The sequence below is a fragment of the Micropterus salmoides genome, unplaced genomic scaffold (genome assembly GCF_014851395.1).
Source record: "Micropterus salmoides isolate LMB-PRFRI ecotype aquatic unplaced genomic scaffold, ASM1485139v1 Ms_hic_scaffold_3, whole genome shotgun sequence".
NCBI lineage: Eukaryota > Metazoa > Chordata > Actinopteri > Centrarchiformes > Centrarchidae > Micropterus > Micropterus salmoides.
In genome coordinates, this window is record NW_024042261.1 from 35,682,368 (window position 1) to 35,707,949 (window position 25,582).

General features: G+C 41.1%; 1 protein-coding gene across 3 annotated transcripts in view; it reads right to left on the reverse strand.

Moving 5' to 3' along the window:
• The window catches only part of pak4 (p21 protein (Cdc42/Rac)-activated kinase 4), a 40,774-nt gene extending 18,394 nt beyond the window's left edge, over window positions 1–22,380 (reverse strand). The window contains exons 1-3 of one of the 3 annotated variants that reach the window (XM_038692576.1): window positions 22,231–22,380; window positions 1,590–1,813; window positions 140–351 (exon numbers count right to left, since the gene is read on the reverse strand). In XM_038692576.1, the coding sequence (XP_038548504.1) occupies window positions 140–351; window positions 1,590–1,796 (419 nt within the window). In that variant the 5' untranslated portion in view covers window positions 1,797–1,813; window positions 22,231–22,380. Of the gene's footprint in view, window positions 1–139; window positions 352–1,589; window positions 1,814–11,763; window positions 12,048–22,230 lie in introns of those variants that run through there. The other 2 variants (XM_038692577.1, XM_038692575.1) reach the window with 2 other exon arrangements.
• Between the last annotated feature and the right edge of the window lie 3,202 nt (window positions 22,381–25,582).

Genomic DNA, 25,582 nt, shown 5'->3' on the forward strand with positions numbered 1-25,582 from the left:
CAACAAACAATCCGTGCTATATCCCACTTCTAAAGACACAATCAGCGAGTAAATGCACAATAATGAAATGCTTCAACTCTTATTTGTGTTCAAAATATGCGCCATTTACTCCACCCGGAGCTGCAGTTTGACAGCTTACCTCTCATGTCTTTCTGGTTGTGAGTGATGGCGGTGGTGAGGATCTCCGTTCTCCTGCCCTCCTCCTCCTGAAGAGCTCGAGTCCTTGCGAGGCTGGATGGGAGGGCTGCCTCGTCGCAGGGAGTTGGAGCGAGTCACAGACATGGTGTCAAACTCATCCAACAGCCATGTTAGAGAGCCGTCCACTCCAAGCTTGTTGCCACGCACAATTGTCTGTAGATTTGAAGGAGAGAAATAAAAACAAAAACAAAAAACCTTGGTGGACAGAGGATGAACAGATGAGAACACACAAAGCGTCTTGTCTGAATCACTTTGGTAAAAAACGGTATGAAAATTTCACATCGCAATTATAGTGACCAAAATTATCATGGTTATCAATATTATCACGGTATAGTAAAAATGTGCCGAAAAAGTACTGATACACACATTGAAACTATTTCAACAAGTTTTATTTTGTTAACTACAAATAAAATAGCAATTTTATTTGCATAAACATTAATATCTTGTGTAAACATATTAAAACCATCTAAGTGTGCATTATCAAGATTTTATATTATATCGGTAATGCAATGACCCCGTGCACAATTACATTAAAACAATTAAGTCTTCAGAAGACAGTGATAGTAACTGCAATGAGCCCAACAACTGACATAAATACAGGAGGAGTCGATAGTATTTCTCCTGTTCTGACACTTTTACAACTAATTTGATAGCCGCTGGATTAAAAATGAACAAGATATGCTGGTTGGTTGACTAAACTGCATAACCTGTTATCATGTGCAGTGGACGAATAGAGTCTGCAGGCACACGTGTAGCGTTTTTACAAGAGCAGCTAACACTGAGAGCTTCAGTTTACTGTTAGCGTCAGACAGACAAACCAAAGCTAAAAGTTAAATCACCCTGCGTTCACTACAAGGTCATTTTCTTCAATCAAGTTTCCCTCAGCACTCTCATATAAACTAAAATACGACCGGACTTCAGAGTTACTGCAAAATCTCTGCAGCAACCCACGTTGCATACTGCGCATGCCCGCATGCGCCTGGGAGACTGTCGCTAACTTCGACTGATGCTGGACATTATTTGCTGTGAGTTTGTAATAGCGTGGTGACCGAACCCGGTTATCATTAGTTAAAATTGTTTATACTTCAATTTAATATTTCAAAGTATCAAAGACATTCCTTCAGAACCTTCCAGCTAAGATTTACAATTAGTGCCGCCAAGTTTATTAGTGCAAAAGGAAGACTCAACTTGACTGTTTTACCTAAATTTGGCTTTTGAAGACCAAGACACTGCAGTGACCATGCAAAAGTCTTGGCTACCTAAATGTCAGTCTCATAAGTTATAATTTAGTCAAAATGTAGCTCAATCTAGTGGCCAAAATTCACAAACCGATAAAAAAGAATTCATGACATTCAATGACAATTTTAGAAAATGTATAATTTTCCGCTCACCCCCACCTTGTGTGGCTCCACGGCAGTGATGACATTCACATCGATGAAGGGTTTGGGTCTTTTGGCGGTGTCTTCGATGAGCGACTGCCATTGCCGTGGCAACCCGACAAACTTCTGTTCCTGCTCGTCAAAGTCAGTATGAACGCGATGCTCGAAGTTGGATGGAGCAGAGATCTGGATACGAGATTTCTTCTTTTTAGTGAACATGATGGCGGCTGAGGCAGCTGCAGGGAGGAAGCAGGAAAGAGTGAGGATAAAATGCAAATGTAATGCTTCCAAAGGACATATGTAAATCATACCATACATACATGCCCTAAGCATGCAGACAGGCATGGACGGAAACTTCAGAAATCACTCAACCACTGTCTTGACTTCACTGCCAAGAATATGTCAGGTACGTGTGAATGTAAAAATTCAGCATTTAAAATGCACATGGATTGCAGGCTGGTGTCCTATAAAAATGCAATCAATGATTGAGAGGGTAAAACCATTTAAAGCCTATTTCGCATAATTCTCAGTGATTCACTTAAGTTTATCATCATAACAGAAGTTATCTCAGGGCACTTGTCATATAATAGAGCAGGTCACAAAGCAGCAACCAAACTGGTGTAGACCAAAAAACAAGTCCTTATTTGCAAAACTCACATCACCATGATAAATATTATTTGTACTTGTGTGTGTGTGCATGTGTGTGTAGTTCAGAAAATAAATAACCACACAACTGGTTTATTCAGGCCCATTGAGCAATTAGCAGAGTACTGGCAATAAACCAGTCGTGACCTTTAGCTGAAGGTCATCAGCAGGCTCAACAATAGTCTCACTGCTGGTCTACCATTAAAGACAGGAAGACTGCTCCTACTCCAGTATTTCCTAATGAGCTTGGTAACACAACCAGCCTGGAGGGGGGACAAACATCAGAGTAGCATCTTCAATAAGCCATATCCTCGTCATCACTTGCTGCTTTTCTCGCCGTCTCTCAACACTGAGACTGTCAAAGCTCCGGTGTCACTCTGTGCTATGCAAGTACATTCAAGACTGTACAGTCCAGTCTGCTGTTGACAGCTCACTTTCTGTCCACTAAACTAGATGCATACTCCATTGTGTGCTTTATTTAAAAATAATTCTGACTTATCAGAGTATGAAAGTGGAAGAACGATGATGACATTTTCCTGTGAGGGCAACTGACAGCTGCAGTAGGACTGGAATCCACGGTGGGCTGCTGTTGGTCCCAACCAAAGTAACATTATAAATAATATTTTTGGTCATCTATACACCGAGTCAACTAGGGGGACAAAATATTGGACACATGAAATACTCCAGTCCAATACAGCATCACCACAAGGTACAGCCTTAAAATGTACCATCAAACGACGAAGTCGACATCTCGTTGACACAAGCCTTTATCACTAATGTGTCATCTAATGTGTCACTGTCGGGAAAGGACATGTATAAATAATAAAATTAATGATGGCTGAATTATTCCTTTTACCTGCTTTGGTTTCCTGTGCTTGCTGGCTCACTGTCACAATGTCATGTTTTACAAGGACACTTCAATAGAACGGAGCCATCATTAATAATCTGCATGTATTCTATTACAGGACAAAATATCTGCAGAGAAGACGTATTGTCAACTAAAGTTATATAATTAATAGGGCTGGGCACGTTGCAGCGTTAATTAATTAACGCGATACATTATTTTATCGCACATTAATACAGTTTTTATTGTTTTTATTATTATTTTGAAAGTCCATTCTTCACTGACTCTGAATACACTGTACAGTGAAACCATGGGTCACAGGAGGAGTGGGATGGGTATCAGCCTGCAAGTCACAACGTGGTCGCTTGGCCACGCAGGGTTGCTCTTTCCTCAGGTGAACAGGAGACAAGCGAGTAAACGGCAGGAACTCTATGGATAGAAACTATGGCAATGCCTTCTGTGCACTATACAGCTGTAGCCTATTTAACTTTTATTATTTTTTTAATGTGTATTTTTTTAATTTCCCTATGGTGCTTTTAAACTTTTTTTTATATTTCCCTGTTGCTTTTATGTTTTATGTAAAGCACTTTGAATTACCTTGTTGTTGAAATGTGCTATACAAATCAACTTGCCTTGCCTTTACCGGATAGGCCTTCATCTAGTTTTACGGGGATGCTCTGCCATGCAAATTCCCTCCTGTTGATGTCCTATTTAGTAAACAGTAATAGATTCTGGAAACTTACAACAGCGAGGATCAGTCTCTCTTCCAATGATTTGTGCTGCACGTCGCATACAAAAATTTCAAGACAATTCAACTTCGGCAGCGGGCGGGCATGTGCGTGAGGCGACCACTAATAATTAAGTTTCACAAATTCTGTATTTATTGTAGAACTGTTGTTCTGGATATTAAATACAAATAATCACATACAATATGGGTCATGGGAAACCTACAGAAAAGTCCCCTTGACTTTAGTTTTCAATTTTAACATTCAAACTTTCATATTATCTTACTGTAAACCAATTACAGGAACAAGTGCATTATCACCGATATCCCCACTTAATCAATGAAATCACTGATATCTGCTGCTATAGAGGCTGATTGGAATGAAAACCTTCATATGGAAGGAAAACTCTGATGTGAATTTACATACTATACTCTGAAGCACTGCTCACCACTTTTGGTTTGGGTCTCAACAGTCTCCCTCTCTACCTTGCTGCTTTGTCAGTGGGTATCAAATGAGACACTCCCAGTAGTCAAATAGAGGCTCACTGGTGATCAGTGTTATAAGCAGAACCAGACCCTGCTGGGCAGGAGACCAGAGGGGACAACAGGAGCGGTGGGGTGCTTGACCCGTTAAATTCTCTCTCTGTTCTTCTCTCCTCTTGTTATTCTACAAAATATTGTGCCAAACTCAGCCCATTTACTCAAAAAGAAAGAACAAAAAACAGGGGAAGTTAAAAACAAGGCAATGAAAAAGATGAGAAGACCAGAAAGGGACGGGCGGATGGTGGCGGGCGAATGGAGTGAGAGGGCGATCTGGGCGGATCATGAGTTAGTTAGAGGGCATGAGTCATGTTGCCGAGCTCACAGTCTGCAGTGTTAATAAAGCCTTTCACAGCAGGAGTGTTTGAAGTCTAGCAGGACCCGCCCAGGAACACACTGAGAAAAGCAAGCTTCAGAGCCAACAACGCAGTCTCAACAGCGCCAACACAGAACATCAACATAACACAGTCTCTCCTACAAATAGCACAGACATCGGTATATCTCTGAGCTATTGCGCATGTGATAACTATCCATAGTGTCAGTTATTCCTGAATACTTTTGATTGTTATTACATTGTGCAAAGCCAGCAGGACAGTGCAATACATAAAAGGGTCAACAGTATTTTACACACCAAAAAAGCGGTACGTTGCTTAGCTTAAATGCAGGGACTCCTGTCAGCTTCTCCAAACTGGGGGCATGCCAACCGCTATCCAATGTAAACAATACACTTGACTATGCATGTACATTATGTGTATGTGTATGTGTAAGTGCCTCATACAACCCCATTGTAAAAAATCAGAACAAACCCTTTAAGATACATGTTCAGTTACTACCCTGAAAAGAAAAACAGAGTTCATCTCCACCCAAACACTAACTCTTTACAGCGAGCTTACAACACTGATGATAAATGCCTCTTTCCAGTCATAATGAGTCTGGTGACAACTGTGAAGAGGCGTATAAATCACTGTAGAGACCTATCATTAGTGTTCAGCTGAGACAGCAATACAGTCAATCAATGCATTTGACTCCAGGACACAGATAGTAACTATTGCCTTAAGGAAGGATGACATGAATGAGGTGGCTGGAGAAATCAACACATTACCTACGGAGTACAATAACATAAATCGATATGTAGATTCACTGTATAATTTATCTGCAAGATGGGAACGGTTAAGGCTGTTAATTAATGGCTTGAGTCCTAATATCTTACTGAAAGCATAAGTAGTTTCATCAGACCGTAAATCTGAACAAAAAATTGTCATGTGGAGATTGAGAATGACACGGAACGTTTCATATTCACAGGCAGTGGTCTGGCTGTGAATCATGGAGGATTGTGGCTTTCAGATCCTGAGATTTTTGCAGCATCTGGAGATATCTGGAACTGTTAGCTTGAGGGTAAGGCGGAAAAACAAGATTTTACTGCTGCTGTCAAGAGCCAGAACTCAATAACGAATGCCAAGTAGCAAACAGATTATTATGACCTCAAAGAGCATGACAGAGACCTTTATTTACTTGGTGGCATGCACATAGTTTGTATTATAAAACATAACAGTTTGTGTGTAAATGGAGAGCTTTATGCGACAATGTGTGTCTGGGTATGCAATTCAGTGTAGCTCATTTAAAAGCCAATAAATGTGCGTCAAGAAATAACAACAGAGATGCAGGCTACAAGACAATTATACAACCCATTTAGTTTACCACACTATGGGTTTTAAAATGAGAATGTGAACACTTTTATTTTGATAGAAAATGGTGAGGCTCAGATACAAAATATATATTTTCCCGTATCGCACAAGATTTGTGCAGACAGACAGAGAGTTGGACAGGTGAGCTCCAGGCATACAAGGAGAGTGATTTACAGCTGCAGCAGGTGTACGGTCTACACAAAAAGCTCTAAGATAAAGTGTGGGGTCTCGAATCGAGGAATATAGTATGGTCAACAAATGTGGTGTGGCTTTGGACAGAAAAATCTTTTTACCTGATGCTAAAACAGTAAAAGAGCTTTACTGGTGCACCCTGCCACCCACTCAAACAGTTTTAATGCTCACACAGACAGAGTAAACCAGAAGCTATATAGGGCCCCTCCTCTCAAAGAGCAAAACAAGCAGGTCCCTCCCTGAACACAACAATCACTGTAGTTATAGCTTCCCTGTGTTTTCATCTCCCTCCTACTCAAAAAATCCATCACTCTCTCATCACAGTCTCCCTCAACCCCCACCATTACCCTCAAACTCTCTTTCTGCTCCCTTTAATAGTCTCCCACCCTCCCCCCACTTTTCCTCTCTCCCCTGAACTCAACCTAGTAGCAAAGGGGGAGAGAGAGAGGCAATGCCGCCCACGTATGCCTGGCTGAACAGTGAGAAAGCCTGTCTGGTCAGTGGGCCAGAGAAAGGCTGATGAGCTCTGGATGAAGCTGCTGTCCTCTGGCCTGATTCAAGTATTGTACATGGGTGGTCCACTCTGAAAGACAACGTCAGGCACAACAGACCTATTTAACTGCAATGATCTAGTCGGGTATGAAAAGGTTCTGAATAGGAACCAGATTTAAATGCATAAAAGGTTGTGAATTTGTTAGGAAACCTGCTTTTTGATTTTGCTTATTGATTCCTGAAAGCAATTCTAAACCAGGATCTTCATCTCAAGCGCATGGTTGATCTTAACAAAAGACAGTGGCGATACAGCATGTTGTAATCTCTGCACAAAAATAAATTCATGCAAGAGAGGAAATCTCTTTAACATTACAAAGGACCAAAAAGAAAGGGCAAATATTCCCAGACTTGGAATCAAGTCTGCCATAACATCTATCTTGGCAAAGTTTGTAATAGTTAAATAGTTCAGTTTTGTGGACATTGTTTAAAAAAATGTGTGAATTAAATTTCAGGTTTTACTGAGGTGATAGTTTGAGGTGGTGGTGTTGAATACTGAGAGGTGTTGTTCTTCCCATTTCCAAACTGGAGGGTAGCAGAATATTAGAAATAGAGTTGCAACGATTAGTAAATTAATTGAGTAGTTGTTAACTATTAAATTAATTGCCAACTATTTTAAAAATCAATTAATTGTTCTGAGTCATTTTTCTAAGAAAAAATGTCCAAATGTCAGCTCCTCAAATGTGATTATTTCCAGGTTTCTTTACTCGTCTTTTAAAGTAAACTAAATTTAAAGTAAACTATAGTAAACTTTGGGTTGTGGACAAAACAAAACATTTAAGGACATCACTATTTTTTGACATTTTATAGACAACTAATTGATCAGTCGTTAAAATGATAGACAGATGACATCGATAATGAAAATAATCATTAGTTGCGGTCCTAATTAGAAATGCCACTGAATATCATGCAGTCTACAACAACATCACTAACTATGATCTCAATGCTAAAACAGTTTAATTTAAACATTCCCGCCAATGTCTACAAAAGCTGAAATTAGGACCTTTGTAAAGTTATGCGTCATGGCAGGGCTGTTGTGTTGGACTGCACTGGACACTGCAAAGTCATGTAAAATAATAAAATCAAACTAAAAAATCTAAATTTCAACTACTGGGAATCAAAAACATTATCTGACTTATTACAATCCATTTACACTGTGTTTTCAGTACTTACTAAAAGAAAAATGTTTGCTCTCTCTAATACAATGTTTAGTTGTCAATTGTTAGCATTGAAGTTAAAGTAGGCAAATAATTCTAGAGGCACTGTGTTGAAATTCTCCTGACAGCAATCAATAAAAAAAAATTCTCTGACTCAAAAAAGACAAAGATCAGGGATCTGTGGGTGTCGCTAGCAAGTAAGTAATAACTGTGTCATCAAATTAGGTCCGCCTTGCCTGGATTTTAGGAAACTAAAAGACACCGTTTCTTTGAAAACACCTCATCAGCTTCAGGAATGACAAAGAGAACACGCATCACACATTTCCTCCCTCCAGTCTCATGATTTTCTATCTGCGGCTCCAATGAGGCATAGCTTACATAATTATACTAACATACTTAACTATTCTGAATATGTACTGTGAACACTTCTATTCAGTTACCACAAGTTTTAAGTGTTGCTGACTACGTCCCTTATTTAATGCAAAACTCTGATGTTTACGGACTTTGGGAATAAGTTTAATTAATGCATAGAAACGCTCTTGTTCACATAAAAAGGCCAGAATGAGTGATAAATCCCTAACTTTTTTATAGCCAACCACATTTCTAGAATTGAAGCAATAAACAGCCTCTAAATTATGGCTGGTGACCTGCCAAGGCAACTGGTACACAAAGTTACCAGGAAAGGCAAAAAAAAACAAACATTACCTCTGTTTGTCAAGTGTCTTTTTCCTCACACTGGATTTAATATAGAGTATTTTTACTTAAGTGGTGCGTTGAGCAGCTCCCAAGTTAAAAAACGAACACATGTATTATTACTTAAATGGAGACGGGACACAGATGTTGATTTAAAAAGTGAGACACCAAAAGGCAGACAGCAGCGTTCAGGTTACCGTTGTTGTTAAGGTGCTCTTACATTAGCTTGCTGGTGCTGAATCAGGGGTGATAATTAATAGCCTGTTCTCTCACTACCGCAAAAACAGACAACCACACACACACACACACACACAAAGGACAGCACCTCTCCCAGCCTTTCCCAGATTTATAAAGTGCTGTGCAAACATACTGCACACCGTGTGACCTTGGAACTACTGACTGCTCTAACAACCATCAGCCTGCTCAGCGGTGGAAAGTAACTTAGTACATTTACAGCAGTACTATATTGAGGTACTTGTGCTTTACTTGAGTATTTCCATATTAAGCTACTTTAGACTTCTATGCCACTGGAATGTGATCCACTGGACTAAACTACCTAACTCTATCTAAAGTACTTTCAGGGGACATTTTACTGCAGCATGATTACTTTTACTTTTGATACTAAGTATATTTTGCAGATAATACATAGGAACTTTTATTTAGGTAGGATTTTAAATTCAGGACTTTTACTAGTGATGGTTAACATGGTTGTATAGGTAATTTTACTTTTCTGACTACTTCTTCCACCACTGTGTGTGTGTGTCTTCAACATAAGGCTGAGCAGACCTGCTTACATCTGTCTACTATTACAGTAAATTAGGTAGTGGTTGTTACACTAACTTAATTTCCCATGACATGAAACTGCATCAACCATCTGATGCAGAGCCGATACGACAACAGATTTCAGTCATTATTAGAGCACAGAGAAGATCTGGTCAAAACAGAACATCACACACTTATGGACTCCTGCCTCTCACAGAATGTCTACACTTCAACCGCGTTCCCTGGTGTTAAGGTGCGTTCCCACCGAAAGCGAGTCCAGCGTTTTGGGCGGCTTGATTACATACAAACTCAATGCAAAGACGCGAATTCTGCCGAATTCGCTCCGGGCGGCGCGAATGAGGTGTTTGTCGCGCAATTCGCTGGAGAAATTTGCTTGACGCGATGTTGCGAAAACCTGACAAGGCGAGCGGTGTAATGACAATCCACTGGACGACGGGGAGCTGCATAGCATAGCATAGCATAGCCCTGATCGATCCGAACTCCAATCAGAAAACACGTATTTTGAAAGTTGTCGTCCTGCTGTCTTGCTGACAGACCTGACAAAGTATTCATATGTCTAACAAAACTGCATAATGTTGTAGTTATTTTGGCATCAGTTTGATCCGTTTATTGCAATTAAATCACAGCCAAGGGTTTACTTTGTGTTCATATAGCTGTAGTATGTGTGAACACTCAAAATGTCCAGCGGTCAAACTCGCGCGAGTAAAGCGAGGCGAATATTAAATTCACTTTCGGTGGGAACGCACCTTTAGAACTCGGGCTAAGAAGTGAAACCCTAAATATTAGGGAGAGACCAATTAATCAAGTCAATATCTAGCATTTTTAGATAATCAGCATCAGCCAAAACCTGCACTCATGAGGCCAATATTATCATCCTAAATGACAGCACATCTAATCTAACACTATTACAGAGTAGCGTTAAATATATAAATGTTGTACTGTAGAGAATAACGCAGTTGAATGATGTCACTTCTGTCAAACTGTACTTCACTCTCCATTAAACACCAGTCACATTCTGAAATCTACTACATAACTCCAATTTTTCTATTTCATTAAATAATAAAAATTACTTCTAAAACAATTTGTTACTGGCCAGGATAACATCTATATTAGATTGTACTCTGCATGGAATAATGGAATTATAAATTACTTTTCTTCGTTTTGATATATATATATAAGCCATCAGCCACCCTGCTCTCTTTTCGTCTCTATTCGTCAACCATGTTTAATGTTTTCAATTTGAAGGAGCAGCTGTGATTGAATATCTGCATATTCTGGACAGGAGACCAGCCTGAAATCACAACACTGATGGAAACTGACACAGGGGAACAACTCTGGCCCAATACTGACAACAGTGACACTATTGTTTAATATCCATAATTAGAATTTCATTTGGTAGAGAAAACATTTTATTGATTCCAATCCATCTTTGAACAAATCCATTTAGGTTTAAACCCTGACTTGAAGACATTAATAAAATAAAAATAAAATTATTATAATATACTCAAATTTCGGTTTTTGAAAGACAATTTAGATATTTGCTCTGTAGAAAAATACCCATCTGAGTGTTCTGTACATTATTAATGGGGAAAAAAGGATTTGTGAGTCTTTACTGAATCTGTGTATTTTACCAACAAGCAAAGCAGTTGTAAGAACCAAATCACAGATCCTACAATAACAAATATACCTTAAAAATACCTAAACCACAGATTCTCTCATTCAAAAATGAGCAAGCACTTTTTAAGCCCACCTTCACAAATCTTATATCAGACTAGAAACTCCAAACTACCCTCTTTTGTTAAATAACATTTGTTAAATAAAATGCATGACACAAACTTCCTGTACATGAGGGCACAAGTACCAAACTTCCTACCAACGTTTAATACAAGGTCGCAGGGTAATAGTGAATAACTACTAACCCCCTCTTATCGCCATGTGTCACAAACACTTGTGCAAAGAGACAGATGACCGGGAGTCCAACAGCTGTCTTGACAGTCACAAATATGAGCAGTCGGTAGCAGGTCTGAATGGCAACAGTCAGGGAGAGGAGGGAGGACAGTTAAAGGAGACAGTCAGTTCCCTGCTTGGCTGATCGCTAACTCCCTTCCCACCAGGCAAACAATAAAGTTACTATGCTTTTTTTTCCCGGACTCACAGTTAATCCCTACTGTGAGATTTTAACAACAGACTGCTGTTGTTGAGGCACAGATTAAAATCCACTCGGTCCCAGGAGCGCCAGCACAGTCCTATCAGAAGTTGTAACGTACACCTCCAACTCTTAACTTGCTTTACGCACGACGCACCGGGACTTAAAATACAATCCAGCGATATAAACGTGTATAAAACTAAATTATTTGCTGTCGGGAATACTCACTTTTAGCCGCAGGTACTGTTTCTGCCAGCAGCAACACGCTATCCACCTGATCTCATGACGGAAACGCAGCTAAGGACGAGGAGGGAAAAAACAGAGTCCCTGCCTGCAGAAACAAAGTTGTTTCCGTGAAGAAAATTAAACTCGGAAGCGTCGTTACAGCTTCATGTAAAAGTGAACCGGACGCCGTGACAGGTACGAGACGTTAGCGTAAAAACACACATACTGAAAAATGTAAGTGTTGTAGCTTTGGGCTGTAAATACAAAGTGTGTCGCATTCCTATGGTTTCAGCAAAACGCGGCCCAGTATCATGACGTCACGGGGGAGGGAGAGAGAGAGAGAGAGAGAGAGAGAGAGAGAGAGAGAGAGAGAGAGAGAGATTAACACGGGTCTATTTGACAAATACTGACAAGTTTTGCCTGTCACGCGTAATTAATCTGCCATCACAGGTGTGTATACCTGTGATGGCAGGTGATGTGACTCTAGGTTGACTTTAGGGCTGCAACTATTTTTGTTGCTTCCCATCAATTAACCTGCCGATACATTTTTCAATTAAGGTGAGACACCACAGTCAAATTGTGATAATATACCAAAAGGCCAGACATTTACAAAACAGTTGAACAAAATTTTGACTTTTCGTTGATTTATTGAAAATATACCACTGGTGTGTTATGGACCCTTTTTTCCCCACAGCTGTACAGATAAAATGCCACATAAAAATGAGAATGATAAAAGACATTTAAAAACCCTCTGTAAAGGTGTTGCTATCATGCCTAAGAAACAGTGTAAAATTATGATGCTCTGACTGCTTTGAAGGTGAGAAGGTGACTTGGCATACAGGAAATGTCATTTTGAGAAAACGTCTTTTAAAGATATGCTAACGCAATACAAACACACTTAGCATAAAAGTTACTGTTTGTCACGTGAACACCTCTCTTATAGATATGACATTTTAATAAGCTAACATTGTGCTCTAGAAAACAAACTTTCAAATGATATATGATTCAATATGGTTAGTTTTTAAAAGATCGGTCAAAAAGTGCCAACAAAGATGAAATTTACGCAATCTGAAGTTGACGAACTTGGTGTAAAAATAATGTTTATATATATTATTCAAGGTTTTTTGTACTTTTTATTAAAGTATGGTAATACTAATTGCAAAATAACTTGAAATCTGAAAATTGACATATTGAAGCAAAATCATCATTTTGGACTGTGGTGTCTCACCTTAACTGATAAATCATTTGGACAATAAAATGTCTTTTTTCTAACATGGTTTTTGAAATGTGCCCTGTAAATAAAGATTATTATTATTATTATTATTATTATTATAGTAAAAATCTTAACCTATGTACTAACATTTAAAACTACATAATGTACAGTGTTTTGCTCTCCACACAAGTGATTATGTTACTATTTATTTATAAATGCACAAATGAGTTTTGAATTAAAGTTTCTGTGCGAGAACTGTAGGCTTTATTTTATTAAGTTAAGAGGTATCCAAAATTAACATTAGCAACAAGGTGACACCGTCAGAGGAACTGTTTTGTCCAACCAACAGTCCTAAACCTAAAGATATTCAGTTTACAATATCACACAGAGAAAAATTTACTTAAACAATTCAAAGCAGTTGTAATAATGGATTGTGTCAGCTCTAGTAGATTTGAATGGTATTTAGGTGGAGTTAAAGTTGATCTACTGATCTGATAAAAACCACAGACCGACCATTACAGTATTATATATTCACTGCTTCAATTCAATCAATTAACAGCACATGAATGCCCCAAATACAAATATTATTAATTATCACATGTAATATAATGAGGCGGATGTATAATATTTTCACAGATAAGCTTTTAAACAATATGACTCACTTTGACAGCCTCCGACAGTATGGTTCAATGATTGCTATTCACAGCTGTTTGATCAGAGCAGGGTACCGTGAAATACCGTTTCTACCTGCTAATATAAACAGATCCATCACCGATGGACAGATATTACGACACACACACATAGCTGTGAGTCAAGGCTAAATGACAAAACACATTGTAAACAAAAAAAACAACAAAACTGGCCTACCAATCGTGACAGCAGTTTTAAATCACAAACTTAAATGCTTAAATTAATTCTTAACTCTGTGGCCCGCATAGCTTCTCATGGAGTTATGCCAGTCTAAACACCACAAATAGCTGCATACTTTAAAGTAACACACATGGAGGTAAAACAGGTGGATAAACACCGGTTTCAGAGGGATACTTCAAAGAGAGGGATACTTGCAGAGAAACAGAAAATCATTACACAAACCTCCTCTTCTACATTTCATCCTGAGTGGCTTCCTAAATAAAACTAAACGTTGCATACTAGTTTTTATGGATGTCTTATTGCCATACTAACCAATGTTTAACAGTACAAATAGCACAGTGGTTATTTCAGCCTACCAGTTCATTTATTTACTATTAGTAACTGAGCAAATAATCCTGCTGCTTTAACATTTTAATAAACGTCCGTATTCTCTTTGACTTTCATCAGAATTTAACATCAAAACATACATTAAAGAAAAGAAATCTGATCAGATTATAATAGTAGGTCCTCATCACAGCCAGCCTAATTGAGTACTGTAAAACATGTCCATTTGTTTCCTCATCTATTATCGACTATCCAACAGACTACAACGTGTCATCAATAAGGAAAAGGCCTGTTGTCAATACAGCAGGAAAGAGCTTCACTCAACGTATCAGAGCCAGAAACACACAAACAAGCCAATCCCGAGGCTGAGTTCAAACAAAGCGTGTGGTTCTGCAGCCAATGAGGGCTGACTTCCAGGTTGTGGAATGTGGACGGCGATAAAGACTGCAGCGAGAGCACACAAGCTAGCTCACACATACTTCAGCACACATACAGACACGGGGCCAGCTAGTTTGACTGTGCACAAGACCTTCAGACCTTTGCTTCCCCTGCACTTACTGAAGTTTGTTACAGGGCATTCATGAGCTGCCTACAAGTTCAAAGATGAACGGGATGCTAAAGGTCACCATACACTAAAACATTTAAAGAGAGAGAGAGTACAGGTATACAAAACAATCAAAGATCTTCTGCTAGATGAGCGCAGCTATGGATGCAAGCTGAAACAAAAACAAAACAAGGGTTTTGAGTCTCTGGTCAAGACAAAGAATCCAAAGTACAGGCAGTCTCACTGTACCAAACAGAGTTTAATCAAATTAATCTGATGCATTTAAAGACCTGTCACTTACAATGCAACATCGCACCAATTTTAGTTTTTACATAAACATTGAAAGAAAAAACTTAAGGGTGTGTTTATGGTACACATGTACTCCCATACAATGGGAACAGCATGGTAAAAGGTGTTGCATATCAGCCGTGCATCTAGTGTTGATCTAACTTGTTTACTCTGACTGCATTGTGTGCCATTCCTCCTCCCTTCTGTAACATTCAATAGAAAAGCATACAGACCAATTTTTATTAAACAAAGTGGCTTCTTTTTAGTGTCACTTTAATACTTTTTGCTGCTTTGATCGAAAGCAGCCAGCAACATTAGCTGAGCTTCACAACGACTCCTTAGAAACCTACGGGTGACGTCATGGACACTACATCCAAGTTTTATAGTCTACAGTTAAGACAGGTAAAATCCTGAATGCTTCATATAAATGTACTCATGATCAAAATCATATTGCGGTTGACAATAATTACACTTGTCATCACTTGTTGATGTCCCATAAACACAAAGCTAAACATCAAAGCATACTGTAGAACACATGACTCAGTAGCACCATCATTACATGGTGATGGCATCTTGTCAAAAACTGCATCTTGTCAAACATCATATCAATCTCCCTATCATTAGTGAGGCCAGTCAACACTCCATCATCTGCAAAACAGTTCTGCCAAACACTAAAGATAGGTTATTCAGACAAGAAATACAGTGGAGGTTAGACATTGTGATCCGATCAATCAGATGGTGACAATACAGGCAAGGAAACACTTTTCTCCCTCTTCAGCAGCTGCCTCTGTGTTGTTCACGAGCAAGTGAAGTCTACGGACGATAGGTTTTCAAAGTTTGGACATTTGCATGCCAGTGGTTCCCTCAGCAATCTTATTTATTTATTTATAGCTCTATATTTAACCAGGAGAGTCTTGTAATTAAGAACCTGGCCAAGACAGGCCGCAGCATGAATAAAAACACAAAGGTACAAACAAAAGGTGACAAGCATATTGAACTCTCATTTCAAAAGAGTCAGCTCAGCTTCACAATTTGATAAATTAAAAACATTTATATCTTAAAAGGAATCTGCCTCTAATTATTTTATTTTTTAATTAAAAGTGTTTGAATTTTAGCATAAAGAAAATCGGAGAATGCTAAGAGTACTGCCTGCCACTTTCTGCATGATAGGAACACATAGGTTGGATGGTAGCAGACAAAGAATTGCCTTACATATTAAGATGTACCAATGACCAGAGCAGACCATCCTACCCGAGACGTCAAAGTGCGAATCAGAGCTTTACAACTGGTAATGAACCTCAAGGAAGCATGGTAAGCTGTTTCAACCATATGGAGACTCTGAGAGGAGTCACGCATATATAAAAAGATCATCATAGTTCAGCACAAACAAAAAAAACATTAAAAGAAAGAAAACTAAACTGTGGAAAACTTTAAAAGTAGGGCTGCACAATAAAACAATAAGCATAATTATTCTGATATAGTTTTTTTCAATAACTATATAACAAATGTTCAATAAATATTCAATAAATGTTTGATTTTATTCACTTGAATCATCCACAAATTAGGCCTTTTTTTTTTATTAAGATGTTTATTTTGTTGAGGAAAAATTACCGAAAAAAAGCTTTTACTTAATTTTACTCATACATATTTGCTGACAAATATTTTATCATAAGTGTTTTGAATGTTTTACCTCAGATTTGTGAAGTGATCCACTGTTTGGCCTCAAGTGTTGACCATAAAGAAGAGTTTAAACCACAATTAACCATCAGGTTTCTTCAACTTTCACTCAGGAGTAAAAATCAGCCTTTAAACTCGAAAGAAATAAAGATTTTATACTTATCGTGATAATTATATATATATATATCCTGATAACATTTTTGGTCATATCATCCAGTCCTATTTAAAAGTTACTGTCACATTTCTTAATGTAGGTTTATGCAGTTTTCAAGTGGTATTAATCTTACTGATTTAGGTTAACAGCACTTAGAGGTAGAGGTAAATAATGATTCAAAGGATGCTGAGAAAGAGTTATGTACTTATTTACAGACCACTGCAACAAAAGGTCTGCATGTGGCATCCAGACTATTCCAGTGTTATCGGAGTGCAAAAAAACAGCAACAAAAAAAGCAGCCTCTTCTCTCTTGTTGTTTCACCTCCCACTGTAACACACTGCCATTCACTAGCATTGCAACACCAGAACAACTGAGGTGAAACGCGGTCACTGGGAACGTGCAGGTCCAAGCTTGAATATTTGGCTGTGAATAGAATAACTGTACGTGCAAACACATGAACAAAAACTCCTCACTCTGTCGCTGTGTGCAAAGTAAAAGACTCGCTGAGTAGAAGGGTAGACGTTAACCTGAAGAGTGTGCTATTATACAAGATATTATTATAAAACAATTATTTAGGGCTGTAATGATTAATGACTGATTAATCTGATGATTATTTTCTTGATTAATCAATTAATTGTTTGGTAAAATGTCAGAAATAGTGCCAGACGCCCATCACAATTTCGTGAAGCTCAAAGGGACGTCTTTATAGTGTATATTTTGTTCACAATTTACAGTCATATAAATGTTTGAGATGTGGGATCCAGCCATTTGATTAAAAAAAGAGTTAGGATTTATTTTCTGTCAATCTACTAATCTATTAATGCATTAATGTCTCTCTTTCAACCACTCAATCTGCAGTTGAGAAACCAGAGTTCACATCACTGTCAAAACAAAAGATAAATAATAATGGCTTCTTAATGATGTAACACATTCAAATCTGGGCTCTAAAAGAAATACAGGAATCTTTGAAAACCATTGAAAGGGAAGGTCAGCTTCTCAGCAACTCATCAGCTGAGCCTCTACTTTACAAACACAAAGTAGCCTGACTACCTAAAATAATCATCAATGTACTAAACTGAACTATAACGTCAACGCAATTGATGAGGTTTTGTTCAGAATCAAAATATGAAGACAGAGAAACAAAAATGAGAAGAGGAAAAGTTAGCTTTAAGATTTTTAACCAAAATGTTTGAGCAGGAAAAGCAGAACAAACCTCTGTTTGTTTTTTGCCATTGTGTGGCCTTGATAACAGACAAGCTGATCTCTAGCTACATATCAAATTCTTCTTCTGATTTTTAACTCTCTATACGCCGTGCACAGTGAAACTCTTGGTGGTTTAAAGTCTCAAAGAGGCTACTGTTATGAGATTAAATATTTATATTATTCATTATTGTTGCCTCTGTTCCTGAGCACCTAGAGAGCTGTGTTGACGTTGGCTGCTGCAGTCATTCCAGAGAGGATTTTCTTTCCTCTAAGGCAATAAGCCTGGCCCTTTCTCCCCGTTACAGGGAAGAATCATAATATAGGGTCTGATATGACATGTTTTATCTTTTTCCTACTCTTTTTCTTCTTCACCCAGGGCTTATTCAATCCGTTACCAGTCAGCTTAGCTTGATCCTCTGTCTTCAAATACTTACAAGAGTTGAATTCCACAGGTAATGTTATGGATCATTTTTAATAAGTTACTGAGCAACTGTTGCTGTTATCCATTAATTTCTCTTGTTTCTTCAGACTATGTATGGGATGTATTTATTGTATGTATTTTAATGGTTGTAAATTTTAAACTGAATACTCTGTAATCTCTGTTTTAATTTTATAAGCCTAACCAGGGACAGGGGTTGCAAATTAGTCATGGCTAGAAACCTGTATGCATGGCATCTACTTTGTATTCTTTATAAAGCAATGTTCTATGCATTTGTCCCTGTCAAATAAACATTAAATAAATAAATAAATAAACTAGCACTGGGCAATAAAACAATAATTATATTTATCGCAATATAATTTTTCTCAATAAGAATAACAAATGTTCAATATATTATTGAATTAGCACTTAATTTCTCTATTAAGATATTTATTTTGTTGAGGAAAAAGGACTGAATCTTTTTTTAACTGAATTTTACTCGTGCATATTTGTTGAAAAAAGATTTTATCATAACTGTTTTGAATGTTCAAACACAGATTTGTGAAGTGATCAGCTGTTTGGCATTAAGTGTTTTTCTTGTTTTGACCATAAAGAAAAGTTTAAACTCAGGCACAAAAAACAGCCTTTAAACTTTAACTTTGAAAATAATAATTTGACATCAACTGAGCATGATATGAAATTTTTTTATCATGACTACATTTTTGGCCATATCACCGAGACCTACTGCAGACATAAAATATCTTATTATATGTATGGTTTGATAAACTAACCTGCCAAAAATTTGAAAGTAAAAGAAATCAAGACCAGACAATAGGCAAAAACAAAGTAAAACAGAGAGAAACAAAGAATGTAAGTTAATCCACACAAAGTTTTTCTTGCTCTCTCTTCCAAAACTTTGTTCTCCATCACTCCCCTGATATGAGGTGGAGTCGGGGGGTTTCTCTGCAGATGTGGTTGTTTGGCTGTTAGCCTTGAACTGAATCTGGCCCAGTGCTGGCTCTGCACCTCCCCCCCTTCACTCTCTCTCTCTGGACTCTCCACAAACACCCAGACTTACCTGCATGCAGAGAAAAAGTGTCCACTTTCATCTTTGCTCTCTCTCTCACCCTCTTTCTCTTCACTTTCTCCCATATCATTCAGCTCCATTTCTCTCTGACACAGTCAACCCCCCCTTCTATTTCAAGCAAATGCCATCTTTTTCTGTGAAACCTGATACCAGGAGAAAGATGAGAGACTTTTAATGTTTCCAAGCTTGCTCATCCACTACAGCATAACCTCAACCAGCAAGGACACAAAGAGGACAGAACAAAACAAGACAATTGTGGGAGCGTGTAATGCAACAGCACATTTAGATACAAATCACAAAAAAACACCAACTAATGATGATTTTCATTATCAAATCATTCCCTTGATAAAAATTCTGAAATTATTTTAAATAACCATCATAAATTACTCACCTTGTCTGAAAAGGAAGCAGCTAAGCTGTGATTAATGTGCTTGAAAACTGTTAACAATCAACAAGTTACAATTCAACAATGAACTGATTTACAAGTTACAAGCTGACATTATTATCACATTTAATAAATGTCCTTAAAACTCAATGTGTTATGTGAACAACCTACTAAACATACTGCAATCTAATGCGTCTCCAGCGTAAAATGTGTTTGATAAGAAATAGATCTTTTATTTTTGAGAGGGGGAATAAACCTCTTCTCTCCCTTCATTCAGACCACACCAGAAAATGAATTTTTTTCTTTTGACACAGAAAATTAGACTAACAATTTAATGCTTGGTAATAAATTACCACGCAGGGTAATAACAGGGAGTCAAATTATGTCCCCAGCTTTCAGTGCTTGCTGTTAATATGATAATTCATAGCTTTAGCCTCTAGCTGCCACCTCGTATGTCGATGTGAAAGCTGTTTGGAGTTCATGGAAGACACCTGAACAGCAGCTGTGTTTGTCTCTCTCTCTTTGAGAGCCCCTCAAGTCAGCTTGCATCAAACTAACAACAACATCCATCCTGCCTTCAGCTCCACCCCCTGCTGGACACGTCTGTCAACAGTCGTCATCCTGATCGTCTCTGCCTTCATGACTTGACTTCCCTACTGTGATCCACCACAAACACCCCTCCTCCAAACCTAGGTTTCCAAAATGGGTTGAGCTTTGCTTGCTGTCCTCCTTTATTGATCATCCAATAGGTCAAGCCTCTGCTGGACCACAAGGCAAACTACTTCAAACGGTCTGTTGTGCTTATAGTCTGTACATTTTTAATTCAAACATTTCATTACAGTTCGAATATTACATTTTTTCCTCCACGCTCGAAAAAGGTTCATTTTTCATTTCCTAACAACATAAACTCTGTTATTTATAGAAGCTACAGCTGATAGCGCCTGTTAGCAACAGGTGTCATCAACCAGTGAAAATGATGGTCACTGTCTAAAATTATTATTATGTTATCACTCTTGTCAAAAAAAAAAGATGTTTGTTTTCATTTTACATACAGCCAGTTTGATGATGAGAAAAACTACACAGCAGACAATATGAACTCTTCCACAATTACTACCACATAAAGACTACACAAGAAGATGCTAGTGAGCTAAATGTCAGGTATTAATAGAATTACCTTACAAATATATACTTCTCAAATATGTAATCTGCTGATACAGATCTACTAGTACAACTTGTCATCTGACCAGTATCTCTTGGTAATTTCCCAACATGACACCCAGTTTCTTCCTGATAGCTAACCTTGCTGAATAACTTGCAGAGCATGATGTAGAGTTGGGGGTTGATTTTGATAAGACTGCTGGAGTATGGTGTGTACGTGAGAGAGAACAGTGACCCCTCCATATAGCTCTGGCATCCCAGGAATGTGTGGTTTGCCCAGCACTATTCGCACAACCTTGCTGACAAACTAACTGCACATAAAATCTGTTTTCCACCAGCGCACACACACACTGCACACATATAACAGCCTCAAGCCTAACACACATATTCATTTCTGCTAGTTAAAGAAAAGGAAGAAGGGGGTAACATTAAAGACCAAAGGATTTGACAAGAAATTACTTGTACAGTATAAAAAGTGTGGTCGGGGCGGGGGGGGCAACTTAATCAAATCTCAGACAGACAATATCCTCTTTCCTCCCTCAGCCTGTCCCAGACACGCAACCACATTCCTGCTTCACAGGTGAAAATGAAAGTTTTAACGTTACCTGGCCGTGATTAACAGCCACCGGTTAAACGTACCCGGACATTACGTATTGTAATATCACTAATAGAGAAATGGCAATGAAGACCAGTTGGCCGAGATGTCCGGTGATAGCTGACAGACAAACAAAAACAACCAATGTAACCAGAACCAGCTTGTCTCCTGGATTTGCCATTAAGCCGTCAAGTGAGCTTAGAGGGTCTTAGCAAAGAAACACGGCTTTAATGTAAAATTAGCTTGGTTCGGTGACCAGAGCTGCGGCTTTTTATTGTTGGAACCACTTTTACAAGTGACCCATCACCTTGTACTTTGGTCGTATCTAGAAAACTACAAGCTTTGCCCCTCGCTGTAAGGCATTCTTCACATAACACACACAGATCAGACCGAAGGAGGCTACTCTGGTCCCCCTTAAACCCAGGCTGTCCAGACTTGAAAGCAGCTAACGTTAGCCACTGTTAGCAACTAAACGGGGAGCAGAGACGCGCCACAAGCTAGCGCACATAACGCTGTAAGTAACAATTATTATAAAACAAATGGGCTTACTCACCCCGAAAACCCTTTTCCAGCTGCCACCGCGGTATGGAAATAAACTTTTCTCTGTTTGAGAGAGAAGCTGTGGGCTAACTTTGGCCAAACTGTGTAACATTAGCCGAAGTCTCACTTTGCTGACGCCATGTTGAACGGGTGGAAAATAGTACATCCGGGAAACTATACCAAATCACCATGGCAACCGAGTCAGCGACGGGCCGCTGGGAGACAGTGGAGGAGACAGGGAGACAGAGGAGGAGACAGAGGAGGAGACAGAGGAGGAGACAGGGAGACAGAGGAGGAGACACGGAGACAGAGCTGGCTCCGGCAGACAAGAGGAGACAGGGAGACAGAGGAGGAGACACGGAGACAGTGGAGGAGACAGGGAGACAGAGGAGGAGACAGAGGAGGAGACAGGGAGACAGAGGAGGAGACACGGAGACAGTGGAGGAGACAGAGGAGGAGACAGGGAGACAGAGGAGGAGACAGGGAGACAGAGCTGGCTCCGGCAGACAAGAGGAGACAGGGAGACAGAGGAGGAGACAGGGAGACAGAGCTGGCTCCGGCAGACAAGAGGAGACAGGGAGACAGAGGAGGAGACAGGGAGACAGAGCTGGCTCCGGCAGACAAGAGGAGACAGGGAGACAGAGGAGCAGAGAGGGAGACAGACGAGGAGAGAGGGAGACAAGAGGAGACAGGGAGACAGAGGAGGAGACAGGGAGACAGAGGAGGAGACAGGGAGACAGAGCTGGCTCTGGCAGACAAGAGGAGACAGGGAGACAGAGGAGCAGAGAGGGAGACAGAGGAGGAGACAGGGAGACAGAGGAGGAGACAGGGAGACAGAGCTGGCTCCGGCAGACAAGAGGAGACAGGGAGACAGAGCTGGCTCCGGCAGACAAGAGGAGACAGGGAGACAGAGGAGGAGACAGGGAGACAGAGCTGGCTCCGGCAGACAAGAGGAGACAGGGAGACAGAGGAGCAGAGAGGGAGACAGAGGAGGAGACAGGGAGACAGAGGAGGAGACAGGGAGACAGAGCTGGCTCCGGCAGACAAGAGGAGACAGGGAGACAGAGGAGCAGAGAGGGAGACAGACGAGGAGACAGGGAGACAAGAGGAGACAGGGAGACAGAGGAGCAGAGAGGGAGACAGAGGAGGAGACAGGGAGACAGAGGAGGAGACAGGGAGACAGAGGAGGAGACAGGGAGACAGAGCTGGCTCCGGCAGACAAGAGGAGACAGGGAGACAGAGGAGGAGACAGGGAGACAGAGGAGGAGACAGGGAGACAGAGCTGGCTCCGGCAGACAAGAGGAGACAGGGAGACAGAGGAGGAGACAGGGAGACAGAGGAGGAGACAGGGAGACAGAGGAGGAGACAGGGAGACAGAGCTGGCTCCGGCAGACAAGAGGAGACAGGGAGACAGAGGAGGAGACAGGGAGACAGAGCTGGCTCTGGCAGACAAGAGGAGACAGGGAGACAGAGGAGCAGAGAGGGAGACAGAGGAGGAGACAGGGAGACAGAGCTGGCTCTGGCAGACAAGAGGAGACAGGGAGACAGAGGAGGAGACAGGGAGACAGAGGAGGAGACAGGGAGACAGAGCTGGCTCTGGCAGACAAGAGGAGACAGGGAGACAGAGGAGGAGACAGGGAGACAGAGCTGGCTCTGGCAGACAAGAGGAGACAGGGAGACAGAGGAGGAGACAGGGAGACAGAGCTGGCTCTGGCAGACAAGAGGAGACAGGGAGACAGAGGAGGAGACAGGGAGACAGAGCTGGCTCTGGCAGACAAGAGGAGACAGGGAGACAGAGGAGCAGACAGGGAGACAGAGCTGGCTCCAGCAGACAAGAGGAGACAGAGCTGGCTCTGGCAGACAAGAGGAGACAGGGAGACAGAGGAGGAGACAGGGAGACAGAGCTGGCTCTGGCTCTCCACAAGAAGAGACAGGGAGACAGAGGAGGAGACAGGGAGACAGAGCTGGCTCTGGCAGACAAGAGGAGACAGAGCTGGCTCTGGCAGACAAGAGGAGACAGGGAGACAGAGGAGGAGACAGGGAGACAGAGCTGGCTCTGGCTCTCCACAAGAAGAGACAGGGAGACAGAGGAGGAGACAGGGAGACAGAGCTGGCTCTGGCAGACAAGAGGAGACAGGGAGACAGAGGAGGAGACAGGGAGAAAGAGCTGGCTCTGGCAGACAAGAGGAGACAGGGAGACAGAGGAGGAGACAGGGAGAAAGAGCTGGCTCCGGCAGACAAGAGGAGACAGAGGAGGAGACAGGGCGACAGAGCTGGCTCTGGCAGACAAGAGGAGACAGGGAGACAGAGGAGGAGACAGGGAGACAGAGCTGGCTCTGGCAGACAAGAGGAGACAGGGAGACAGAGGAGGAGACAGGGAGAAAGAGCTGGCTCCGGCAGACAAGAGGAGACAGAGGAGGAGACAGGGAGACAGAGCTGGCTCTGGCAGACAAGAGGAGACAGGGAGACAGAGCTGGCTCTGGCAGACAAGAGGAGACAGGGAGGCAGAGGAGGAGACAGGAAGACAGAGCTGGCTCTGGCAGACAAGAGGAGACAGGGAGACAGAGGAGGAGACAGGGAGACAGAGGAGGAGACAGGGAGACAGAGGAGCAGACAGGGAGACAGAGCTGGCTCCGGCTCTCCACAAGAGGAGACAGGGGGATAGAGGAGGAGACAGGGAGACAGAGCTGGCTCTGGCTCACCACAAGAAGAGACAGGGGGACAGAGGAGGAGGCAGGGAGACAGAGCTGGCTCTGGCAGACAAGAGGAGACAGGAAGACAGAGCTGGTTGTGGAGGAGATAGGGAGACAAAGAGGGAGACAGGGAGACAGAGCTGGCTCCGGCAGACAAGAGGAGACATGGAGACAGAGGAGCAGACAGGGAGACAGAGGCGGAGACAGAGAGACAGAGCTGGTTGTAGAGGAGACAGGGAGACAGAGCTGGCTCTGGCTCTCCACAAGAGGAGACAGGGGGACAGAGGAGGAGACAGGGAGACAGAGCTGGCTCTGGCAGACAAGAGGAGACAGGGAGACAGAGGAGGAGACAGGGAGACAGAGCTGGTTGTGGAGGAGACAGGGAGACAGAGGAGGAGACAGGGAGACAGAGCTGGTTGTGGAGGAGACAGGGAGACAGAGGAGGAGACAGAGAGACAGAGCTGGTTGTGGAGGAGACAGGGAGACAGAGGAGGAGACAGAGAGACAGAGCTGGTTGTGGAGGAGACAGGGAGACAGAGCTGGCTCTGGCTCTCCACAAGAGGAGACAGGGGGACAGAGGAGGAGACAGGGAGACAGAGCTGGCTCTGGCAGACAAGAGGAGACAGGGAGACAGAGGAGGAGACAGGGAGACAGAACTGGTTGTGTAGGAGA